General features: G+C 36.0%; 1 protein-coding gene across 6 annotated transcripts in view; it reads right to left on the reverse strand.

The window, feature by feature from the left end:
- Positions 1–26,217, reverse strand: part of ADGRG6 (adhesion G protein-coupled receptor G6) — a 135,240-nt gene that overhangs the window by 56,955 nt on the left and 52,068 nt on the right. For 3 of the 6 annotated variants that reach the window (XM_050787337.1, XM_050787340.1, XM_050787338.1), the window contains exons 3-5: positions 17,831–18,172; positions 14,658–15,281; positions 5,343–5,411 (exon numbers count right to left, since the gene is read on the reverse strand). In XM_050787337.1, the coding sequence (XP_050643294.1) occupies positions 5,343–5,411; positions 14,658–15,281; positions 17,831–18,172 (1,035 nt within the window). Of the gene's footprint in view, positions 1–5,342; positions 5,412–14,657; positions 15,282–17,830; positions 18,176–26,217 lie in introns of all 6 variants that reach the window. The other 3 variants (XM_050787336.1, XM_050787339.1, XM_050787341.1) reach the window with 1 other exon arrangement.

Raw genomic sequence — 26,217 nt, forward strand, 5'->3', positions numbered from 1 at the left:
GAAGCAGTGTTACAATCTGTACTTACTTGTAAACCAGGTTTTTAGAACAATAATACAGACTAATGGAGTGAATTCCTTACTTGGGTTGCTTGTGACAACCTCACAAAAGTTTACTATTCAATAGCACTAGAGTGATGTTTGAAGCAGAGAAGATACGATTTGGAGTGGAATAATAATTAGTCCAAGAGCTTTTCTTGGGAATGTAATGGAAAACATATAAAAGGTCATTATTTGTGGGAATCCCCAGATCATCCACATCCTGAAATACCTGTTTGTGAAAAATAGCTTTAAATACTTTCTTAGTGTACACAGCAGATCCCTGAGTAACATCATTTCATTCAATGGAGTTTCATTACAAAGTTGATGAGGAGAAGAGTCAATTCCTGGCCAGGTCCCCCGTCTGTGTAGGGTCTGCATGTTCTCCCCTTGTCTGCATGGGGTTTCTCCAGGTCCTCCAGTGTCTTCCCACATCCCAAAGCTGTGTACCTTGGATTCACTGGCCTGTCTACACGGTTCCAGTGTGAGTAGGTGTAGGTGTGTGTGTGTGCCCTGCCATGGGATGGCGTCCTGGCCAGGGCTAGTTCCTGCCTGCAGCCCTGAGCTGCCCAGATGGCTCTAGCCACCCGCCACCCTGAACTGGATAGAATAAGCAGGTTGGAAAGTCAATTAATGAATGGCTACAAATTAGTGTAAAACAAAAATTCAAAAAGTATAAGATAATCATATAAAAGCACAACAATAAATGATATAGTATGAAAGCACTCGGTGAACCCCCATATTGGTGATTGTTTTGGAACTGCTTGGTGGCAGGTGGTGCTCCTCGCAATTTTCATTGCGCAAACATTTGTTTCTTGATTTAACCCATCACCGCCACTAAGTCTGCAGTCACTCACTGGCTCACCCAAATTTGGGCAATCAATTATCTTACTTGTTTTCATTAATCTTTCTTAAATGTATGTACAGCTCATATTAACTACAATGTTAAATATTAGAAGGCTTTCAGTCTTTACTTGGAAGTTTGGTGATGTTTCTGTGACCAGAAATATGCTGTAGGAACTTAACTCTTGTTTATATCAATCAGCCTATGGTAAGATTGGTTTCATTACATGTTATTTTGCTCAAAGTCACAGTTTCTAAGAACCTATCAATGACATTAATGAGGACTTAGTGTAATTTGAGGTATCAGATAAAAGTCCTATGGCAAACAACAAAAATAACTTTACACAGAAAAATAGGAACATTTCACAAAAACCAGGAAAACAAATTCTATTGATACACTATGATAAATATATCTGATTATCAAACAAACTCAATCCCTCTCCTCTCCCAACAATGCAATATTGTTATTGATTGACTCAGTAAAATTCTGATAGCCAAGAGTTAAAAGGACTGGACAAATTAGATAATTGACAGTTGTGCCAATCTTTCTTACAGTAAATAAAATAGAATTCTCTAATATATCAGAAAGCAAGCCTGAGAATGTTTATTCTCTGTTTCCCAAAGAATAAGAAATTGTTAATATTATATCAGTGATGATAATCCAGGACATGACATTAAATAGCATTTATTCATAGGTGAAAAAGTAATTCTCTTCAATTTCAAATTTGATTACATCAAAGAAAAAATCTTAATTATAGTCTGTCTCTAATACTTTGTTAGTCTTCCTTTTTAAAAAGATAATGAAGGCTTCACGCTCTAAGATGTGAGAAGGTAATAGGATACAGGGAGAACATTAAAACATTGTTTACATTATATTTATATTCACTTTTTATATCTGTATTATAACAAGTAGGACTGGTTTCACTTTACAGTCGTGAAATAGATTTTCCCAAGTAAACACAAATGTTTAAGTTAAAAAGTGAGTCAATTTAGGAAAAAAATCATATTAAATAGTATATGTGATTCAGAGAAATGGTAAAAAATTTGTTAAGATGGTACACAAATTTGACACACAATTTTGAGAATTTTTCCATCATATAATGACCCAAATATTTTTAAATGCTAAGATGACATTTTGATTAAGAATTATCTGAATTAGATTTTTTTTCATTAATATGGTTAAGCAGAACATTTTAACTGATTCTAACATTTGCTTGCTTTGTTGAAACTCCAATGAAGGTTATGACGCAGAGAGATGGCCTAAACAAGGCTTTCTTCAAGAATGTCAGAAGTGATATGATTGAGTGAATACAGCTCCACTCCACCAAGTCAAGGACTCTGAAGCACGGTATAAAAGTTCTTGGGCAGTAGAGGATGTGTCAGTCCTGGAGGGAGAATACCACAGAGGCTCTTTGTATGTTCATACAAAGAGTGAAATACTTAGTTAGAATTATAATATTCCCATCTACTGGCTAGAGTCCATGTGAAATATGCACTGGAAATTTCAGCTGCTGTTGCTTTCTTGGGGGATGCTGGAATTTTTGCTCCATCATAAATCTCCTTGGTGTAACTACCAGAATAACCATAAACACTCCCTGAATCGACGCCTTTATAACCCTAATGAAATTTATATCTACGTTTCATGTAAAATATTCCATAGTTCCAATTTAAATGTCTTACAGAGGAAATTAATGTAACCTCTGAAGCCAAGAAAAAATGAACTATGTGGGTTTCCTTTCTCAGGGTTTTGGGTCCCTGGTGATATATTACAGATGTCTTGGCCTCATAAGCTAAATGACTGGAGTTTAGAAAATTTCTTTGTTTCTAATGCTTCATATTTGAGAATATTACTGTATTCAAAGCAATGGTATGGTCACCTGATTGGAATTTCTCTTTTATTAGAAGAAACTGAAATCGCTCACTGTGAATTACCAAAAGGCCATGCATGTGGTTCATCTAGGAACAGCTTAAAGAACTCTATTCACCTGACTTTTCCTCTGTTTATTTCTTACCATACACTGCTGTATTTGCAAATTATAAATAATAGAAAAGTATATTTGGAGGAAAAAAGCAAGAAGTATTTGAAGTGACTTTAATTGTTGTCATTCAAAAATTGATTTGATTTAGTTGATTATAATCACAATCTATTATTCTTCAGCAAATAAAAACCGAAAGCAAAGTATTACTATGAAAATTGATTTAAATGTCACAAATATATGAACATAAAGTTCACTTAAGTGAGAAATCAAATTATTAAAATTACTTAGTTTTTTGAAATTTGTAAAATCCTTTAAAACTTGTTTTCTGCAGAAAATAATCTGACAAAATACCACGGAAATATGTTTTTATCTGATCTCTATTATGATGCACATTAATGCCTTCTAATTAAATGCTTTTTCCCCTAAAACTTCCTTTGAAAAAAATTTTGGCTAAAAGCGCAAAAGAGGAGTACTGGAAATGTACTCATTCCACTGGTCATAAGAATGAGGAACTCAACAGAGTTAAGTGATCTTTATTAATTTTACTAGTCCTACAAATGTACCAATTGACTCCAATAACAGCAACTTTGTTGGAATAATACATATTTCCCTCCTTAGAATACAATTTTTTATGTTAGACATACTAAAAATATAAAAGGTAACGATTTCTTACCATTCCTTTGTTTATCGATTCTGTTAGTAACAGGCATGTTAGTGGTGACAGTGGGTGGTGTAGTACTAGGAGAGTTTACAGTAGCTGGTAATAAAGATGAGAAAGATGTAATTTTGCAAAGAGCACATGACAGTTAATTTGGATAAGCAATTTATAATTAATGCATTAAAATATACAGGGCAAGAATGGAAACCATTTTGAAATACAACAGACTCCAAGGTTGTAATGTGTAAGATGAAGCAATGCTTCCTATGGCACATTAAGAATCAGTACACATGGCCTTTGATGCTATAATACACAAGGGTTTGGAGCAAGCACAAAGTGACGAGAGAAAGGACATTTAGATTCTAGATTCTAGACCTAGATCTCCATTAACAAGCTGGCAATCACACAGTGAAACACTAAACCCTTCTAGAACTCAGTTTCCTGAGTCTGTCAGAAGTTATAGAAAGCAGCCTGTACAGATCTGCAGCTTGAAAGTTCTCTAAACTAAGTTTGCCTAATAACATTGAGACTAGAGAAATAAAATCTCAGAAGAAAAATGTACTTCTTTTTAAGATGAATGTAAAGAAAAAGACAAATGAAATGCATGGACTAAGTTAATCATTTAAAGATTCCAACAAGTTTACTAAACACTGATGAATAAAAAGTATTTCATAGGGCAAGCTTTACAAGGGAGACATTTTCAAAGTATTATGTCAGATATCTCAGGTGAGAATAATTTTAAGAATAAAAATAACTTTTTTAAAACTTTAGATCTTGAACTAAACAGAATTACAGATTTTTAAAATTTCATATAACAATTTGAAAACTACACAGAGATTACGGGGAAAAAACTATTTGATGACTTAATTTTCATAGGGTGTTGATTAATAATAATATCAAAGAAATAATGTCTCCAAAAGGAAAACAAAGATAATAATAAGTTACACCCCACCCCATCTCCTGCCTGCCCTACTCTCACACTGGAACCACAGAAGAGAGCTTAGGTTTCTACTTCTTCAATCTCACTTCTAACCACTGTCACCTTTGTGCTATGATCTTCTTAATAAGAGATCCAGCTTTTACAAAAGGCATGGCTGTGATTCTTAATGTGGTACATAGAACATGCTACTTCATTATAGAAGTATTTAATAGAATAGATGAAAAGAGTCATGGGTAATTAGGAAGAGAAATGATAAAATAAAGCAAAATATTTATATTATTATTTTAAAACTTGTATAACTTTACATATTATTTAGCATGCAGCTATTTAGTACATAATATGTAACTGAAATACTGACCACAATATAGTAAGCATCATAACAATTAACATAGTTACATTAACATTAGTTTACTTTAACCATTTTAATCTTAAGATTTAAGTTATCTTGTCATCATAAATTGCCTTACGGCCTTATCTTAAAGTTAACTGAATATTCAAATAAATTTCCCTCTTTGTTTTATAGACATGAATACTTCTTCAAAGTATTGTACACTGTATTTACACTGGACTTTTTGCAAGTCCAGTATATTCTTGAGAAGACATGGGGGAAAAATGAAACCAATCCACATTTAATAGGATATAAATTCACATTTTTAAACTCAGAGCTTTGTGGAATTGTGGTTACCCATGGTGTGAAAGCATTCTTTCTCCACGCCGTACGTACTGTGCACCCACACAACTAAAACACATGCAGAAATTCTTCTGTTTTGCTGTTTTCTGGCTTTCCAAGTGAAAAATCGATAAAAATCAAAACAATGACAACTACATTATCCAAAATTGCAAGTAGAAAGCAAAGAGATTCTGGAGCACAGTGTGGGCTCCCTACCTTGACAGAGGGTCCCCAGGTCTGCACAGCTGGCCAGTTCTGCTGCCGGGAGCGGGATCAGGTAGGAACCTTGATCAACACAAAGAGAATATGTAAGTTTGATTTATGATTTAGTGATATTATCCAGAAAAAAATATCATGAATCATACGGTTAATAGAAGCAGCCCTAGAAGAGTCCACCAGTAATTCTTTGATGTCAAGAAAGTATCTTAAGGTCACTGTGCCTTAATTTTCTCAAATGTAAAACCAAAGTATTGAAATTGTCCTCGAAATCTTTAACTCAATTTATCAGTCATCACACATCAAAAGAAAAGCAGTGCCATTGCCCCTTAAAGTTTGTATAAAAAGTTCAGGACTTTTTTGTGTAAAACATTTTAAGAGTTTGGGTGGGAATTCATACAAATAAAATAATACAAACATCAAGAATAAGTTTCAAAAGTGAAGTTACATATTATGAATTACCCATAACATGCACAGTTTTGGTTCATACATCCTAGCATATGCTATTTGTAATTCCAGAAATACATTTTTGTGACTTCAATTCAGTCTCTGTGTCTTTTTATTTCAAGCTTTTACTAACTTATTCTCAGCAGGACAAGTTTTGAGCTGATTTTTTTTTTTGTAGATTTTCACTGTTGCACTAAATGTCCCTCTGACAACTAACAGACTTTTTCCAACAGCTTGAGTCTTGAGAAACATTGGCTACACTTACAACAAAGTATACTGTATCAAAAACACACAAAAAATACAAATATATATGTATATATGTATACACATATATATATAATATGCACAACATATTTATATGCTTGTATATATATAATATGCACAACATATTTAATTTTAAGGGACATTTATATAATAGTGATTTTATTCTAATAAACATTTCAAAACTTTCCTGTGGGAATGTGAGGGCACAGCTCCTGCACCAGCCTACAAAAGTAACTAGGTAAACCGTATGCATAAGCAGAAAATAACCTAACAGTTTAACAGTATCTCCAGAGGCATGGTTTCTTCATCCTTGATACCTTGCGGCACTTGGCCCAAGGAAGGAATCCTGATACTTCAGAAAGGCCTGATCTTACAGGCAGGCTATGACATGACACTGACTGGCAAGCAGCTCTTGTCACAGACCTTTACACATTCCTTCAACAAACATTTACTTATTGCCTACATTGTGTGAGGGACAGAGACCAGAATGATGCTTTAATTTAAGTTGCTGCTCTCAGGGAGGCATGAAAGGAAGATGGCGTCACAGTTCTAAGTGCTATCAGGGAAGTGCTCCAAAGGTGGCAGTGACCCAAAGGAGGATGTGACAGCAGCTTGGTAAGAAAAGTGAACAGAAATCAATTTCAAAGAAGGCGGCCCATAAGGCACAGGAGGCTGTGAGAGAGCCAGGGGTAGGAGAGTAGAGATGGGTATTTTACTGGCAGACAGAATTTCTAAAACAAATACCAAGGAGGCACTGAAATGGTCTGTGCACCAAGTCACTGGGCATTGCTAAAGTAAAGTAAAAACTGATAAGGATGATCAGATATATAAACAATGGACAGCTGCTGTAAGGCTTTGGAAAATATCAATACCATGAACACTAGAGCCCTCCGTCTTTCTTCCAGTGGTTAATCCCACACACTGGAACCTTGAGTGGTGGGCACTCAAGGCTGTAAACCAAAAATGAACTTCTAGGGCGCCCACACAACCATCTGAATGGACTCCTCCTCTTGGCCAACATCCTTCCAGAGTTAATCTGAAAATTGAGTTGAGGCCATGATGGAAGAGAGGGTTGTACATGCCTCATTGCACCCCTCCAGCATTAACATCAACACAAACCCTAAGTCCGATAAGAAACATTTACAATCTATCCTCTGTGAAGTCTGCTACCTGAAGGCTTCATCTGCATGGTAAAATCTTGATCTCCACAACCCTTTATTTAACCCAGACATTCCTTTCTACTGATAATAACTCCTTCAATCAATTGTCAGTCAGAAAAATTTTAAATCTACCTATAACCTGGAAGCCCCCTCCCCACTACTTGGAGTTGTCCCGCCCTTCTCCAGATTGAATCAATGTAAATCTTACATGGATTGGTTGATGTATTGTGTCCCTAAAACATAGAAAAGCAAGCTGTCCCCTGACCATCTTGGGCACATGTCATCAGGACCCCCTGAGGCTGTGTCACGGGTGTGTCCTTAACTTCAGAAAAATAAACTTTCTAAACTAATTGAAACCTGTCTCAGATATTTTGGGTTCACCAGGTGAACTGCTAACATTGTGAACTCTTTCTTAAAGGCAGTGAGGGAAAATGAGAAGGAGGTAGGCAAGAAAACTATATTTCATTTGAAAACAGTCATTTAGGTTCTACAACCAAAAGAAGGGAAACAGAAGCAGGAATACTACTAATAATTCAGCCTTGATATCATGAGTAAAAAGGATCGACAGAGATAGATACAGATACAAGAAATTTAAAGACAGAATGCATAACATTTAGCAACTAATTAAAGATGGGAAAAAAAGGAAGAATAGAGGACGTTTTGCTAATTTCCAGCTTAAGAAACTGGTACATATCGATCTAATAAAAGGAGATGGGAAATAATAGAAGAAGAGCAGACTTAGGTGGGGTAAACACCAAGTACAGTAACGGAAACTGAGGTGCCTGTGTGACACCTAGATGCAAACGTGTTTTGTAAGAGGTGTAGCCAGGAAATATTCATCAAAAGCTATAGAGTGTTTGGGATCACTGTAGATAGATTGTAGATTGGAGAAGGAAACAGGATGGAACCACAGATATTTCTATATTTAAGCATCGCATATAAGAAAAAGAGCTATAGACTTAAAAAGGTAAAACTTTTACAGAGGTGGTTTTACAGAATTTAAGAGAAGACAGTTTAATGCAGGGTATGGCAATATCGAGAATACCAGAAAGGCCAAGAGTGATAAAGAATGAGAAGAACTTTAACTTTGCATTGGGATTTTGGTAGTACCTCTATAGAAAATAGTTTGAGTTGTGTGGGAATGATGAAATCTAGACTGCCAAGATCTGACGAGTGAATGCAAGAAGAGGAAGCTTGGCTGTGAAAGGAAGCAGAGAGAGGAAGGGGGTGTTTTAAAGATTGAAAACTTAAGCAAATGCACCATGGAAAAAGAATATTCGAGGAGGCAGAAGTTAAGGCAGGACTGAGGTGGAATTTTGTCTTGAATGCTTTTTGCCCATTATTCCCTTGCATCACATTTACTATAAGCCCAATTTTTGTAGGACCTCCCTTTTGTAGGTACTTATATTTTGTAAGGGACTTCCGTAAACTAAAAAGCCTTTAAAGTTCAGAGCCTAATGAAATCTCAGCCTCTGTAGCATGCAACAGAGGAGACCCTGGAGGGAGTTCCTGTGGTTCTCATATTACACACAATGTTGGCAGTCAAGGGCTCCTTAGGCCACTTCTGGCACTGATACAATATCTCTGGAAGACAAAGGGAGATAAGGGCTCAGTGTTGTGGGAAAGCAGTTTTTAGGGAAACTGCATTCCCACTAGTAGGTTAAAGAGCTTAGAGGTAAAAATAAGAAAAGAAAATCAGAAGAGCTATGATTTAGAGCAAGATATTTAACAATTTTCTTGAACATTTCATCAGTTTCATTGCACAGTAACACGTATAAATTTCAATATGCAGCATTCTTTTATGGGAAACTGCAACATTTACTTCTCAATATTTTAGTTAGCTGTTCCTTCTGGGGAACTTCTAGTTTAGCAAATTGACACTGCTTTAAATACTCAATAAACGCTATTTTAATATGACCCAAAATGACAATAAAAATCAAACTGGAATGTTTTTAAGTAAAAATGGTATAAATACATGTGACTAATTTAATTAAAAGGAAATTAAATTGATAAATGAAAACTTGCATTACAAACACACCAAAATAAATACATGAAATATCAAAAGTATGCCCAAACTTTCTTTCTACCCAGTTCTATTTTCAACACATCTACATAAAAAGTCAGTATCACAATCAGTTTTCTTTGGCTGATGGATTTATGCATCAGGAGGTTGTTAAGGAAGAACAAACAATTCACTCTCCTGGATAGTGTTATGTTTATCATCAACAAATTGGTTTTAGAATATGATCTGTATGTGTTTACTGATTTTTGAGGCTACCAGAAAGGTGTTTTCAGATATTTACTTAATATTAATGAGACAGCCAAATGCCTAGGCAGATAAAAAGGGGTCCCTGGAGAATCTCCCACCCACTCCACAAGTGTTTACATCAGATGCGTTTGTGCAGATGAGGAAACCTGCCCAGGCCTTGCCTGAGCCTGCCCACAGCAGATTAGGGCCCGACTTGCGCACTGTGGGAGGTAGGTGGAGCCACGGAGAATTTGTGCCTTATGCAGGGGAGGAGCCTGCTCTCTCCAGCTCCTGTAAGGATCTGGCAATCAATTAGTGAGGTGGAGGGCCTATTAGCAGGCCTGCATCTCACTTTGCTGAGCTTTTTGTTGTTGTGGTTTTTTGTTTCGTTTTTTCTTTTTGCCCAGTGAAGTCCTGCTCTACTCACCCCTCAATGTGTATGCGTGCCTAAATTTTCCTGGTTGTGTGACAAGAACCTGGGTTTTAGCTGAGCTAAGCAGCAAAGTTCTATAACATTAACAGCAAAATTTAGAGCCCAATTTTTTTGAAAAAAAATGTAATCACTGAAAACAGGTAGTTGAGGAAAAGCTCTAAAGCTGTTAATCCTTCTCTATCTGTTGTTCTTTCCAAATTATGCTACTGAAAGAAGTCACTATATATTAATATTTACACAAGTTGTGGTAAAAAAGACTGATGTATAGTCCACTGCTCCTCTCACACCTACTTAATAATACTCCAAATAACTGAAGAGCAAACCCTCACAATAAGTTGCAATAACAGAAAAAGAAAAACAGTAATTCCTTTCATTTTTTCTTTGCAGTTGTTACTAAGATGAATTTTTCAACTTTTCATGAATAAATATATTTAAAGTGAAATTTAGTCATCTATGTTCATAAAGAGTTTGGGCATCCTCAAAGTATAAAGTCCTTTGTAAAGATAAAGTGATTTATCTTAATTTTATTATTTAAAAATGATTTAGTTATCTAAAAATATTGCATTCAATCATTTGTTAGAAGTGCAAGGGAAGAACCAATAATGAATTGAAGGCTGTGAAGGCTATGAATTTAAGGCTATGAAGAACAGAACTGTAATGATTATGAAAGGGTAAAAATCCAAGAGTTGATGAAACCTTAGCAAACTCGGTAAAAAATCCAAAGAGGGAAACAAAAGTAAGTACAAAGCCAGAAATTTCAGAAAAGAATAACAATAAAGTACTTATAAAGTGTGTCTTATCTCTACATCCACAGTAGCTAATCCATGGAAGTGCCTAATAAATGCTTGTTAAAATAAATGTAATTTGTTTGAACTTAGACTATTCATTGCATTATATCGTACCACTCCCTCAGGAAAGAGTAGTAATCAGTAAAAATAAATAAAACCAGTAGAGAAGGCACTGTCTGTTCTTTGTGAAGTTGACGGACATTAGCCAGTATCTAAACTTGAATCATCACACAGGTAAATAAATAATTGCACCTATAATTAAAGAGTCCACTAAAAATTTGTCTATCCATGAGAGTCATAAAACTGAATGTGTTTAATAAAATTGTTCTAAGAAAAATGAAGATGCTATAAAAAGAAGAAGATTTATTGCAAAATAAAGCATTTTGTTTTTAAAAGGATTGACAGGTTTAACCATGTTTTTAAAAATCTGCTGAAAATTTCCTAATTAAGGTACATTTCCCAAATATTTTTTAGAAAAGTATAGGAAAACAAAGTCATATTCTAAAATTGTTAGAATATTTACTAATAATATATCAATTTTATTAAGGCTAGGATGTTTAATATGTGAAACAAATGACAGGACATTTTAATGTTGAATTGAGTCAGTTCAATTCTACTATGTTACTTTCAAATTAAAATTTATTTAGCAATATACCTTTGCAAAATCTATTTATTTTTCCATCACAAATTAATCCTGAAATAAAAACTCATATTTAGCAGACATTGTCTATTCAATAGAATGCTAGAAATAAATTTCTATTCTCCCATTGGTTACTGTACTGATCATTAGTTTGTTGGAAATTATAACCATAAACAGCAAGATGCTTTCATTTTCTGGAAAAAAAATGAAAGGTTAAAATGTTAACAGGGTACACTTATGAAAGATTTGCTTAGCTAACAAGCCTTGATATAATCTCTGTTACAGGTATTTCCTGTCAGTTAATGAGTGACTTGGGTTCTTCAACTCCTAAAGCTGATGATTAAGCAGCAGGAAATTCCCTCTCCCATCATTTCTCCTGAAACACAGTCCAGGACATCTGAATGTCTGGAATGTGAGTGCTTAACGTCATCTTGGAATGGCAAGAAGATCACTATAAAAGTTAAAAAGACTCAAATATATTGACTGTGTAAGTTCACGCTACCCTTTTGACAAAATGAGTTTGAAAACTTATAGATGACTAAGGTACATGAGTATGTACTTGATGCACTCTGATAATCTTAAGGCTTGGGAAAGGAGTCTAGAAGACAGAGTTTAAGAAATTATGAGAAATGAATGATCTTACTTAAATGTGGAATCTAAAAAGGTTGAACTCATAAAAGCAAATAATAGAAGAGTGGTTTCCAGGGGCACAGGGGTGGACAGGGCACAGGAGTTGAAAATGTATGGGTCAAAGGATGGAAAATTTCAGTTAGACTGGAGAAATACATTCAAGAAATCTATTGTACAACATGATGACTATTGTTAATAACAATGATTGTATATTTGAAAATTGCTGAGAGATTTTAAGTGTTCTGTCTACAAATAAAATAAGTACATGAGATAATAATGAAAGTTAATTAGCTCAAATTAGCCATTCCACAATGTATACCTATATTAAAATATGTTGTACACCATAAACACATATAGTTTTTATCAATTAAAATAATTTAAAATAATTTTTTAAATGAGTATTCCCAGACATAAATACTAGACATGGAGACAGAAGACACGTGTTGGAGCCCACCAACTGCCTCTGCCACTTATTTTCTTGCTTCAGTTTCCTGGCCCATATAAAGGGAGTGGCATAAATCACCATTCCCACTTAAATGCCTATCAGGGCCAGAAGGCAATCTAAAGACAAAAAGGGGGCTGGAGTGGGAAGAATAAGGGGTTGCTAAGGGCTGAAGTAAACTGGGAAGCCCCGTTGAAAGCAGCAGCCACCATTTAGCTCCAGCTGTGTTGGTCATGCAGATATAGTAGCCTAGTGTATTATATTTACCAGAAAATTCCAAAACTTCATTTTTATGTGAAATCTAATTTTTTAATATTGGGAATAATTCATCAATTAAAAGCACTGTGTGAAACAAATGTAAATGAACAGGAACAAATAAATGCTACCACCATCACCCATGTCTTAGGGCTAAACTAGCCTGTGGGTGATTGGTTTGTTTTCCCTGGCTGAGGAGATCTAGCAGGTCTTTTCTAGTGCTGTCCAAAGTTTGTGGTTCAGCCAAGTGGACTATCATAGTTCTTTAGACTAGTTTCAGTGGTTGGCAAATGTTCTCCTAAAGGGCTAGATTGTAAACATTTTAGGATGGCAGGCTATACTGTATTGATCACAATCAATTAACACAGCCATTGTAGCACAGAGGCAGACAAAGACAATATATAAACTAATGAGCATGGCTGTGTTCCAACGAAATTTTTTTACAAGAACAAAGTCACACACAAATTACTTTTGAATACTAGGCTCCTTCTTCTCCTTTTTAATTGAGAGTTATGTCTGTGACTAAAATGTATACATTATCACTGTCTTAGATTTAGTCATATGACATTTAAAGTAGATAATGAAACTTCTACTTTTTGTGTTTGAATCAGTCCTATAATAAAATAAGAGCTTCCAGAATTAGCTTGTGTAAATGGAGAATATTAGGTGGAGATCTATTTTAATACAATTTTTATCACACAGAATTATTTCTCAAAATATTCTGCATTTAGCTACTTCTAATAATAGCACATTTACAGTCTCATGAAGAACTAGAGACAACACAGTATTTGCAACAAACTATAAATCCTCATTTTTAAAAAATGGAGAAATATGTTCAAAGAAAAAATGGATAATTTCTGATTAAGATTTTCTATAAAATGGACAGTTTTGATATTTAATACTGGCTGAGTAAATACTTTTCTTAGGTGATGGTTGTTTATTTAAGTCATCCAATTGAAATTTAATTCCAGGATGATAAAGATCAGTTTATTACTGTATCACCTTTGTGACCAGACTTGGTGGCTCACGCCTGTAATCCCAACACTTTGGGAGGCCGAGGCGGGTGGATAATGAGGTCAGGAGATTCGAGACCATCCTGGCTAACACAGTGAAATCTGGTCTCTACTAAAAATACAAAAACTTAGCCAGGCATGGTGGTGGGCATCTGTAGTCCCAGCTACTCAGGAGGCTGAGGCAGGAGAATGGTGTGAACCTGGGAGGTGGAGCTTGCAATGAGCTGAGATCTCACACCACTGCACTCCAGCCTGGGCAGCAGAGTAAGACTCTGTCTCAAACAAAACAAAATAAACAAACAAACAAACAAAAAACAGTAACTGGCCAGGCAGGGTGGCTCACGCCTGTAATCCCAGCATTCTGGGAGACTGAGGTGGGTGGACCACTTGAGGTCAGGAGTTCAAGACCAGTCGAGCGAACATGATGAAACCCCATCTCTATTAAAAAAAAATACAAAAATTAGCTGGGCATGGTGGCGCACACCTGTGGTCCCAGAGACTTGGGAGGCTGAGGCATGAGAATTGCTTGAACCCAGGAGGTAGAGTTTGCAGTGAGCCAAGATCGCCCCACCGCACTCCAGCCTGGGCAACACAGTGAGATGCTGTCTCAAAAAAAATAACAATAACTTACTTATTAATTTATTTTATTTCAAGCCTAGTGTTAACACTTCTATTTGAAAGTCTACAATTATAACTGTTGTTATATTAGTGATAAACTCTGTGATATTTTATGACATGGGGAAAACTTAAAAGTGGTTAAACCAAATGTCTTGATGGATCATGCATAGTTTATAATCAAATGTGTGCTATAAGAGCTGAGCAGACGACATTTTAAAACTTAAAAGAGTTTTTTAACGATAACATAGATATCTATATCTATATGTGGGAATATACATACACGTACATTTGTGTGTATGTACAATTCCTTATTGACAATCATATTCATAGAATAATGCTAAAAAAAGAAAAAAAAAAGGAATAAGGTACAAACTCACCACAGCTTAGGTTGCTTTCAGCTTTCAGAGCAAGGTTTGGGATATTCCAGAAGTCATTTTGCCAGTCGACTACATTCCCTTTCATGTTACAGCTGAGATTGGAGAGGATTTTGGCATTCATGGTAAAATTCCAAAGTCGAAAGTTATAAATGTCTCCTTTTAGAGAGACAATTTCATTTTGATTGGAGCCCAACAACAATTTCCCATTCCCAGGAATAACTTTACTAATGGTAGAATCACATGGAACTGTTTCATAGTTTCTTTTGAAATTTACACCAATAGAGCCCAAAGAATTATTCCAAACAAGGCAGAGCTGCTCAAAGCTTTCTGCAAAAATGTCTTCTTTTTCCTTGACAGGTAATGCATTGTTCAGCAAACATTTTGAATCAGAAATGGATAGAAAGTAGCCACTCTTGGCCTTTCCAAAACTGAGCAATTGTGTGAAGGATGCATTTGAGTAGGAGAAAGCTGTCCAATCATTGTCTTCATGGCCAACTTTGGTTGCCTCAAAGCAGAGTGTGAAAGCACTGAGCTCTGGAATGGAGACGCTTTTTGCAACAGATACCTGGTAAGCATCTGATGTCTGGGGTAAAATGACCTTTTGATTCCTTAAGGACACAGCAACTAGGACAAAACATAACAGGAAAGATAAACCTGTTAACTTCAGAACACAGACTAATGTGATGCAAAACATCAAGCCCTCCACCGCTTCCTACTAGTTAGCTTTTTACCTACCATTTGCCCCATCCCTCCCCTCTTACTCATCCATCTTCTTTCAGCAGCCCATTACCAGTTGTCTGATATCAGCAACAGTAGTAAGAAATTCTACTCATTTCATCTCTAGTCATGATTGGATCTCTCACACCTAAACTTTTGAGTTACAGCCAGCAAAGTGGATAAGCATTTTTAAATCCTGAAACTGAGACATTAACAATTTAAAAACCCCAACTACCTAATTAAGGAAATAACTGGTTTCAGGAAGGCTTTGTTTATACATTAAGATTTTCAAAAAAACTACTTTTCAAATGATTTCTAAACACAAATAATAGTTCTTATTTTCATTAATGATTACTTTTCACTCTTCCCAAACATTCCTGTACTGCCATCTCCCTTTCAGATACCCTATATCCTCCTATTTTTTTCTGCCATCATCAGGATGTTTTAGGAACAAATACAAAAATAATTCTATTAAGGAGAGGGAGGAAAGGGAGTCTAGTGAAAAGTCAAACAAAGTGGAAATTTAAGGTATCCAGACATATAAGCTAGTTTTTGAGTAGTAAAGGGCAGACCATGGAGTTTCCTACTCCAGCTCTTCTGAGTACTGGCCATGTGACCCTGGGTATGTTACTTCATCTCTCTCTACCTTTGTCTTATTTGTAAAATGGGCAACAATGGCACCTATTGCATATACGGTCAATAAGAATTAAATAAGTTAGTATGTCCAAAGCATAGAGCAGTGCCAGTACCACAGCAATAAGTGGCAAGTACTATTATTATAATAGATGTGCAATAAATTCAAAATAAAAATGTATTCACCTAATCCTTCTATGATACATGCAAAATTATTAAATAATACCAATAGATTTAGCCCTATGCTAATATCATAGCCATTGTGAGACTAATTTAAGAAAGAAGTATTTCTCCTCGAAAATACTTTTTTTTTTTTTTTTTTGTGGCGCGATCTCGGCTCACTGCAAGCTCCGCCTCCCGGGTTCACGCCATTCTCCTGCCTCAGCCTCCGGAGTAGCTGGGACTACAGGCGCCCGCCACCACGCCCGGCTAATTTCTTTTTGTATTTTTAGCAGAGACGGGGTTTCACCGTGTTAGCCAGGATGGTCTCGATCTCCTGACCTCGTGATCCGCCCGCCTCGGCCTCCCAAAGTGCTGGGATTACAGGCTTGAGCCACCGCGCCCGGCCGAAAATACTTTTTAATGCTGGTTTCATACGAATAACAGTTTGAATATATTTTAATATTCAGTACATCAAGAATAGTTCTGTAATAAAACATCATTTTAGTATAACTATTCTAGTAAAAATCTATGATAGAATTTAAAGGAATCATGGACTTTAGTCTACTTTTTAAATATAAAGAAGTTTATAGGTCCACTTATGCAAAGAGACACTTAAACAATATGAACCAGTATTCTACATGCATTGTTAAAATTAGAAGCCTAGAAATAAATGTCTCCATCAATATTTTATTAGTGGTTACAGCTGGGTGGCATTTGTACAGATAATTCTACTTTGCTTCTTTTTTTGTTTTCCAATGTCCTATATTTTATCATTTTTAAAACATTATTTTGAAAAATTTAAAACAATTTGAAAAATTTAAGCATGTGTGTTTTAACCATGGCAAACATAAATAAATAACTCCACAATCAAAAAACACAATTTATAATAGTGACAGTCAGTCATTTTCATAGTTGTACCTTTCTGTTTTTACTTAGAAAGTTCAGAAGAAAAAAAAGTGTAACTAAATAATAGTCATTTTTATAGTTGTACCTTTCTGCTTGTTTTTACTTAGAAAGTACAGAAGAAACAGTATAACTAAGTCTCATCATATCGAAGCTTGAGTTTCTTTAGGGAAACACAGGTTTGAGAGAGAAAGATTATTTAAATGTTATGTTGTGCCAGAATATAGAAAACATATTTAATAAAAATATGCCTTATTTCCTTCAGTTAGCCATTTACAGGGGGCTTTCCTCAAGCTGTGTTATTTATTAGCTTAAACTGTTAATAGCTTGTTAAAAATTTACTGTTCATTTTCTGTATTTTTTCCGTACCATAGTTCCTTAAAAGGACAACATCATAAAACCCAAAATGAAATGATTTCTAAAAGGGATGTTTTAAATTTTCAGTGGAGAGATGTTAGAATTACAGATTTTAATTATTAGCAGTGGAATATCTACAGTGTCTTCCAAGCAGCCTTTAAATGTTCTGTATATAAACAACATAAAAGAATTCAACTCTACTGTAACCAGATTTTGGATGTGGTAATTATATTTTGCTAAAAAGAATGCTCAGAGAATATTAACAGCTTCTTGCCCTTAAATCCCAATCCTAATCATTCACATTCACATAAAAGAGCATAACTCTGTCTTCTGGTCCTTGTGTTTACTGCAGAACATGTTAAACAAAAGCAGAAGGTTGGCATTGCCTTTGGTTTACATACCTCTGATGTAGCTGGCATTGAAACCTTTCTTCTGGATGCTAAAGTCACTTGAAAAGGACACATGCATCTCATTCGCACTTGAGTTAAATGATAGGCCTTTGGCAGTTGCTCCACAAAATTTAGTCTGGCTCTCTCCATTATCAAGGGATAATGAGTCATAAATGCAATTGGGAGCTTCTTCAATGTCGAAGTCGTTAAATGTTATCTGAATGATATAACCAGTGGGGGCTCGGAGCGTCCACATGCAAGCCTGGCTGTTCGGGTAGTCGTTAGGGTAGCATGGAGAAGTAAAGGTCCCAGAAGGGTTGGACAAAACCACTCGGCAGTTGGCACATCCCCACACTGCTGGCCAGACAAAAGAGAGACAGAGAGAAGGTCTGGGTTCAGATGCATACAATAAACCGAGAATACCACACACTGGGGACAATCGAGCAGTAAATATTTAAAAATACCAACATACAATCATAAAATATAAATGGAAAATGAAACCTTCTTGAGGAGGAAAAGAACCATCAATAGAGCAACAAAAAGTAAAAGGGAAATAAAAAATTTTAATGCAATGATTCTTAAACTTGGGAGGTTATACAGTCTGAGAATCTGACAGTTATAGGAACTCTCTCCAGTAAAATGAGCAGGGGCCACACACGTTACACACAATTTCAAGGAGTACAATGAGGCCTCAGAAGGCAACAGTGAATTTCACAAAGGTTCACTGACCCAGATTAAGAATCTCTACTCCAGACAGTAATTGAACTGGGATGGCGGGGGTTACAGAACCATAAAGATAGTGTTCAGTATTACAAATCATGGATATAAAGGAAGAGAAACTCTTAGAAAATAAATAATTTAATAGAAAGCTACAAATACAAAAAAATAATAAGCTATCTTCTGGCAGACTGTATTTTTTTCTGAAATTCAAATAAATAGCATCACCTTGCAAACATGGATTACTTATAGTTTTGAAAATACATTCACTTACCCATTTGTTTGTCACAGTTGGTAATTATATGCTTGTGGGCTCATCTCATTTACTCATTCATTCGGTAAATATTTATTGTGAGTCTATTATGTGCCATGCACTATTCTAAATAATATATATCAATATCAATGAGCAGGAAAGACAAAGTCTCTCTATAAAGGAATCTTTTTGTTTGTTTGTTTTTGAGACAGTCTTGCTCTGTTGCCCAGACTGGAGGGAAGTTGCATGACTCTGGCTCACTGCAACCTCTGTCTCCCAGGTTCAAGCAATTCTAGTGCCTCAGCCTCCTGAGTAGCTGAGACTACAGGTGTGCACCACTACGCCTGGTTGGATAAAGGATTATTATACTTCAGTGTTGGACCTAAAGGCAACTACAAGTATAATGACAGATAAAGGTGAGGAAGAAAAGTAAAGCAAAGGATAAAGAGAGACTGAAATGAATATTAGAGATGGTGGTTCTCCAAATAGGTGATACTTGAGAAGAGACCCAACGGAATGAAGTGAGGGAGCATGCCATGAGCACACTAGAGAACAGCACTGCAGGTCACAGGAATGGAAAAATTAAGACCCATTGTAAATAAATATTGTTTTTTCCCATGGAATGTAAGTCCTATAAGATCTAAGATGATGTCTCCTTTGCCCATCACTATTTGTTCTCAGTATAAGGTTCACAAAAAATATTAATTGAATGAAATATGTAAAGAAAAACCCTTCTGAGGTAGACAGGGGAAATGCTACTTTCCCATTTTCACTAATGAGAACAGTTAGGTTGTCTCAATTATTATTTATCCGCCAGTTGGAATCAGAAACCAAGGTCTATCATCTTCCTGTCCAGAGATGCTTTTGCAACTAATATGCACATTGCTTTGACATATTTATATAAATGAAGGCAGTGATCTCATTTATCCAAAATACTGGATAAACTGCCATTAAATGGACACATAAACTTTCAAACAATAAAATGCTTTCAACATACTAATGAAAATAACTAAATTTATTATCTCCCTCCCTCTTTTACTGAGTTGACTAGAATGCATATGCAGTAACATTTCTTGAAACATGGTAGTTACTACAAATACAACTATTCTTCTATGATACAGTGATACGTTCAAGGACTAATTCGATGTTTTACACAGCTCAAGTGAGGTTTTCCTTTTCTCTGCGGCCACTTTGTATTACTCAATGTTTCAATATGCCAACTCTATCCCCATCCATTCTTTTTAACTTGCCCTCCTCCTGCTAGTCCTCCTTAAGTCTCTGACGTCTTGTACGAGACCAAAGACAGACTATGGAAAACAAACGATGATCCTCAAGTGTCTGCCAAATGCCTTCTCTTATCCATCCCTGGAGCACCATGTTCCTCTGCTTTGTAGCGCTATTCAGAGGACTTGTGTTACTTCCATTTGTGATATGATTTTCTTATTGTCAATCTTCTTCCACTACTTTGTAAACTCAACAAGCAGAGGGTGTGTGACTGTCATATTTGCCATTCTACTCTCCAGCACTGCACAGCACCCCTGGCGCATAGGAGATCTTCGATAAAATTTGCTAAATTTATGAACAAATGAGTAGCTTAAATGAAGGGAACCATGCCTAAATTAAAGAAAGACTCCATGCAGTATAACCAAGTCAAATTCTAAGTCTGAAAAGAAGATAGAGTACATGTGCTCTGGAACATCTCTTCGGGTGGGGTGTTGGGCTGTTTCTTCCAATTACATCACTCACAGCACAGGACTGAGATGGCCAGGACTGTTACTTTGCCTTAGGCTCAGGAGAGAGAAGTAATCCTAGTAAATTAATAATAATTTATCCAGTTATAGACATTGGAGATTAAAAATAAAAATATAAAGGAAAATAAGCAACAGTCTCTGTCATCTCAACATGCAGATAGGCAGCATCATTTTTCCAAGATAAGATGTCATCCTTTATATCCAAGACCCAAGTAATGTGCATGACTTCCTTTATCCTGTATATTATCTTTGTGAAATTCTTCCCTAAAAGCTGAAGAAAGGGTTTAAGAAAATTTATTATAATTATTATTTTTTAGAGACGGGGTATCTCTCTGTCAGCCAGGCTGGAGTGTAGTGGCCCTTGCTGCAGCCTCAAACTACTGGGCTCAAGCAGTCCTCCCACCTCGGCTTCTGGAAGTACTGAAATTATAGGCCTGAGCCACCACGCCTGCCCAAGGGTATAAGAAAGTTAAATTTGACCGATAACACTGTGTAATCTTTCACAAGTTAATTTATCTGTGCCTCAGTTTCTCCACCTTTACACTGGTGATAATAACAGCAACCACTACCCAGAGTTACCAGGAGGATAACATGGATTAATATTAGAAAGTCCTGGAAGTTGTACCTGGGACACAGTTAGCACTAGTTAAGTGTTGGCTATTATTAATAATTACTATAACACAAAATCAGTGCATTAAAAATTTAAGAAAGGTAAAATAGGACACCACCTTAGTAGAATCTCTTTTTTCCTTAGGCACTCAGAGGGATAGAAACAAGATAAAGATGACACTCATAACATGAATTCAAAAGAACATTTGATACATTCTTCCATATGATTCTTACCTTCAGTGGCTAGACAGCATTTAGAGATAGTGCTACTAAATAATAATTGTCTTAAATAGATGAAATATCAATTAAATTAGACACAATATCATCCTCTTCATTATACTCATAGAACAATTCACAATAACAAGCTTTCACATATAACTCATTTAACATTATAATAACCCTGAGAATTATTACCACCTCTATCTTTAGAGGAAACAAATGAGGCTAATATAGATTGGATAACTTGCACAAAGTCACATATCTAATTGATAGCAGCACCAAAATTCAAACCAGCCCTTCTGAATGTAAGCCTAGTGTCTTTCTAGGAAAGAAAAAGTTGCTACACTTAAACAAAAAACACAGACCAAAATGGTGAGCTCAAGTACTTCTTTAAAAGACATTTTTTAAATGGACAATTTCTTAATAGTTCCATAGCCCTAAAATAAACATATTTTAAGAAACTCATTTGGAAACATTTTAATAAAGAGTATTAGGAAGTATGAAATATAGTGCTTTGAATTTTCCAATTTGGAGTAGTCAAATATCACTGCTAACTGATTCCTACACTATGAGCTAGCCTAGTAAGTAATTACTTTGTTCTCTCGTAAGAGTCAGGGCTACCTAATTAGATGGTTACTGAAGTAGCCACTGAATGAGGTATTGGTAAAATCAGGATTAACACATATGCTAAAAGCTACCCAATTCAAAGCATCTGGCTCAATATGTTCTCAAAGACAGATATGGTAACATATTCTTACAGATAATTTATAAAAGCAAGGTTTTCAAGTAATCCAAACAAACGACAAACCAAATTCCACCCTCAGTTCTTGCCTATGCTTACAAGTATTTAGCAGTAATTTACTTGTGCGTATTTTTACAAAAGTTTATTTTTCAATGAAACTCTAATCTATAATGAAAAATCTTCCAGTCATGCCAAAGCATAATTCAATTGATATGTAACACTTCGATACAGATTTAATAACCATTACCTTGTGAGGTTTTTTTAATATCTCAGATTTGGATTCTTACACTACCTTTGCCACAAGTACTTCTTTATAAAATCCAAATGCCTATTCTTTAAAATCTCTTTAAAACAAGAATTTTAGATCCCAAGAGATAAATCAAAATGGAGATTAACTTTAGCTTCTTTCAACACAAATATGTAGATGGTACTGAATAATTGCTTTTTCTAGATTGTGTTAAATGGTGAACAAAATTAATTCATTTAAGTAAACCTTGATCTTTATTTGAACATACATAAAACTGCAGCTAATGAGCCTGTAGAAAAACCTGACCAGTGAAAATTATCTCCAGAAAATTTAGCTTAAGTCGCCTGCTTGTTCTGCATTTATTCAGTCATGATTTGAATTATCCATGAGGATATACTAAGTTCTAACACATGAAAAGCTCATTTGTTGATTAAAAACATTTAAAATATTTAGCAGTCTTGATGGCTTCTAAAGATTAAACCTAAGGGCCAGCAACTAACAATTCTAGAACCAGTTCTAATACCTAAGTCAGTAAAGAGCCAGGATAGCCACATACCATTTCTCCAGATCTAAGTAAATTGCTATCAGAGGTAACATCACTGAAATGTAAAATATCAGCAACATTTTAGATTCTGGCATGTATTAAATGATTGATAATATGCAGAAATGGATGACTTCATCAAAGTAAGCTATTTTAAGTGATTTCAGACCACTATCCATATTTTTCAAGATGGCATGGAATCCAAGGCAATCTGGCTGTGACATCTGTGATTCTGTTAATGTGACAGACTTGGCAAGCATCCCCACCACCCTCACCACTCCTCCTCAAGCTCTGCATTCAAAAATAGCATTTCCACTATTGAGGAGGGTCTTTCGTAAAGCACGGTTACATTGGTCATTCCAGTCCTCTACCAGAACTTCTGACAGCCATGCCAGAATACCAGTTCATTCACCCACTCCTCCTAAAACAATGGTTTCCTGAGTCAACCAGATAATTGTTCCATTTCCCTCTGTAATGGGTCAACCCCAAAACGTTCTTTGGAAACACCCTGAATAAGAAGCTACTTCAACGACTTTAAGCATGAGTTCCAAAGGGTATCGGCTTACTTGAATCAGTTCAATTAAGTTTGACATTACTAGAAAATTAACAAGATGTTGAACTGAAGTTTCCTTGATGAGGCACCATTAAGACTGGCAATTTTTTGAATTTCCGAAGATACCCACATGCACCACACCCTCAAACACATCTCTTTCTTCTGTAATCCTGTTAATGTTTAAACTTTGAGTTCTGTCTTTCCATAATCACGTTGGCAAGAGAACATTCCATGTCTGACTGCAAAAGATAATACTTTCTGAAGATCCAAACAAGTGAACTGTTGTAAATCATTCCAGAGTCAGCCTGTTATGTAGATATACATCACTTGCAAGAGGATTAGACACACAAGCACATGGGTATGCATATGTACACACACCCACACATATTTTCATGGGAAACTATTCTCTCTCAAGCAATGGTTGAGTCTTTTCCAGCTTTAAAAAACAAAAAAATCTAAAGGCACTGAATAATTTGAAACAACATAAACTGCATGTCTATCACCAAATCTACCTCCTGGTTAACATATCCTATTCAAGTTCCTTATTCTCTTCCTGCAAACCCCCAACTTTGGATTAATCCAGCTGTGGACCTTCTTGCTCACGAATTCATAGGCCTTTGGACTCAGCTGATAACTTACAAAATTTCACACAGTGTTTACACTAAAGCAGCTTCCATTTTTATTTTGCTCACCCTCTCCAGCATTGGATGCCTCCGAGCACAGGCTGCTTCTGGACAGTCTTACCCACAAATTCTCCGTTCTCCTCATTTCTCTCCTGCCCTCTCAGCCCTCTCCAAGCACCGCCTCTGCTACTCTTGGCTTTACAATCCTTTCTGTTTGGCCAGAGGACCTCAGACAAGCAGCATCAGCATCACCTGAGAGCTTGCTGACATGCAGAATCACCCAGACCTACTAAAAAAAAATGCATTTAAACAAAATTCTCAGATAATTAATAAGCATGTTAAACTCTGAGAAGTACTGCTTTAAATAACAGTTTACTACAGGAGCTACTCAATCTTCATAGGTACACCTTCTCCCAAGAGAATCTGTCTCCTCTCACAGTTCTTGCTGTCATCTTCACACTACTTGGTCCAAGGAGTAAACCCCTGACCTGAAGGGAACCAAACTACGGGCTTTGCTAATCACCCAAATGCTGTCTTTCTCTGAGAATTTCAAGATAGAGACACACACAATTTATCCAGAGAATGACAAAAAGAAGAATGATGACATTATAGAAATTCAAAGGTAGCAGCTGCCTTGACCACTTGGAAATATAGGAAGCTGAGGGGCTGACAGAGGAAAGGGTAAGAGAGAAAATGTAGACGCTGGGCGTGGTGACTCACGCCTGTAAGCCCGACACTTTGGGAGGCTGAGGTGAATCACGAGATCAGGAGTTCAAGACCAGCCTGGCTAACATGGTGAAACTCCATCTCTACTAAAAATACAAAAATTAGCCAGGCCTGGTGGTACACGCCTATAACCCCAACTACTCAGGAGGCTGAAGCAGAAGAATTGCTTGAACCCAAGAGGTGGAGGTTTCAGTGAGCTGAGATCACACTGTCTCTCAATAAAAATTAAATAAATAAATAAATAAATAAATAAATAAATAAATAAATGAAAAGAAAATGTAGAGCAGAGAGATGAGAGAAAACCAGACCTTTGAGAAACAGAGAGGCTTTAATTCCAGCCATTCCACATCCAGTAATGAAGGGTAGGAGCTGTTTCTTGTGGCCTGTCCTTGACTTATATGACAATAATTCTTATTACACCTACTGCCCTACTACTTTACTTGATTTTAATCGATTTCTGTTCATTGCAACCAAGTGTGCCTCAAGCCAGTACTCTAATAGAGCTCTCCTCTATGTTCAGCTTTTCTTTATATATGCCCATTCTCTCTGGCTAATCTCATCTGAACAAAAGCCTTATTATACCTAAATGTTGATCCCATACATGTGCTACTGAGCACCATATCCTAGCTTTGCAAATACCTACTCAATATCTCCACTTGGATATCCCACAGAGCCATCAGTCCAAACATCATTCCTCAAATAATGTTTGTATCCTCCTCATAACTGTTAGCAGCATGAACATCATCCAAACTAGGGCTCTGAACATCCCTTCTCTCTTCCTTCTCCCACACTGTCTCAAATAATTTGCCAAAGGCTATGACATTTGTTTTATTCACAGTTGTTAAATCTCCTCATCTCATTCCAATAGTTTAAGGTCCTGTCATTTAAGGTTCTCATCCTTTCTCTCTTGGATAAAAGTTTGGTCTCCTTGTCAATACTCTTGTCACCTGCAATTAACTCATCCTTCACATCACTACCAGAAAGAAAGATGTATCAATATCCAAGTATGAAGATAAGTTTTCTGTAACTCCAAATCTTCTCTGGGATCCAACAAGACAAGCCCCTTGACTGACATACACAGCACTCCTTATTAGCCCTGTTCACTCTTCCTAACTTATTTCTTCTCATCTCCCCACATCCCTGCACTTAATACTTATTAAACATTTATGTGCCTGGCACTGTGCCAGGTTCTGGGAATACAGTCATGCACAAGATATAATCTCTGACTTTACAGAATTTATGGATTATTGGAAATGCAGATAAATAAGTAGATCGTGATAATACAATGTGATAACTGCTATGATAGAACAGGTGTTCTTGATAGAACAGGTGCTCTGATAGAATAGACGAGTGCCATACTATAGTCTGGGTTTAGGCTTCATGGAAACAGTACCATTTCTAACCAAATCAGCAAGAAA

This window comes from Macaca thibetana, chromosome 4 (genome assembly GCF_024542745.1).
Source record: "Macaca thibetana thibetana isolate TM-01 chromosome 4, ASM2454274v1, whole genome shotgun sequence".
NCBI lineage: Eukaryota > Metazoa > Chordata > Mammalia > Primates > Cercopithecidae > Macaca > Macaca thibetana.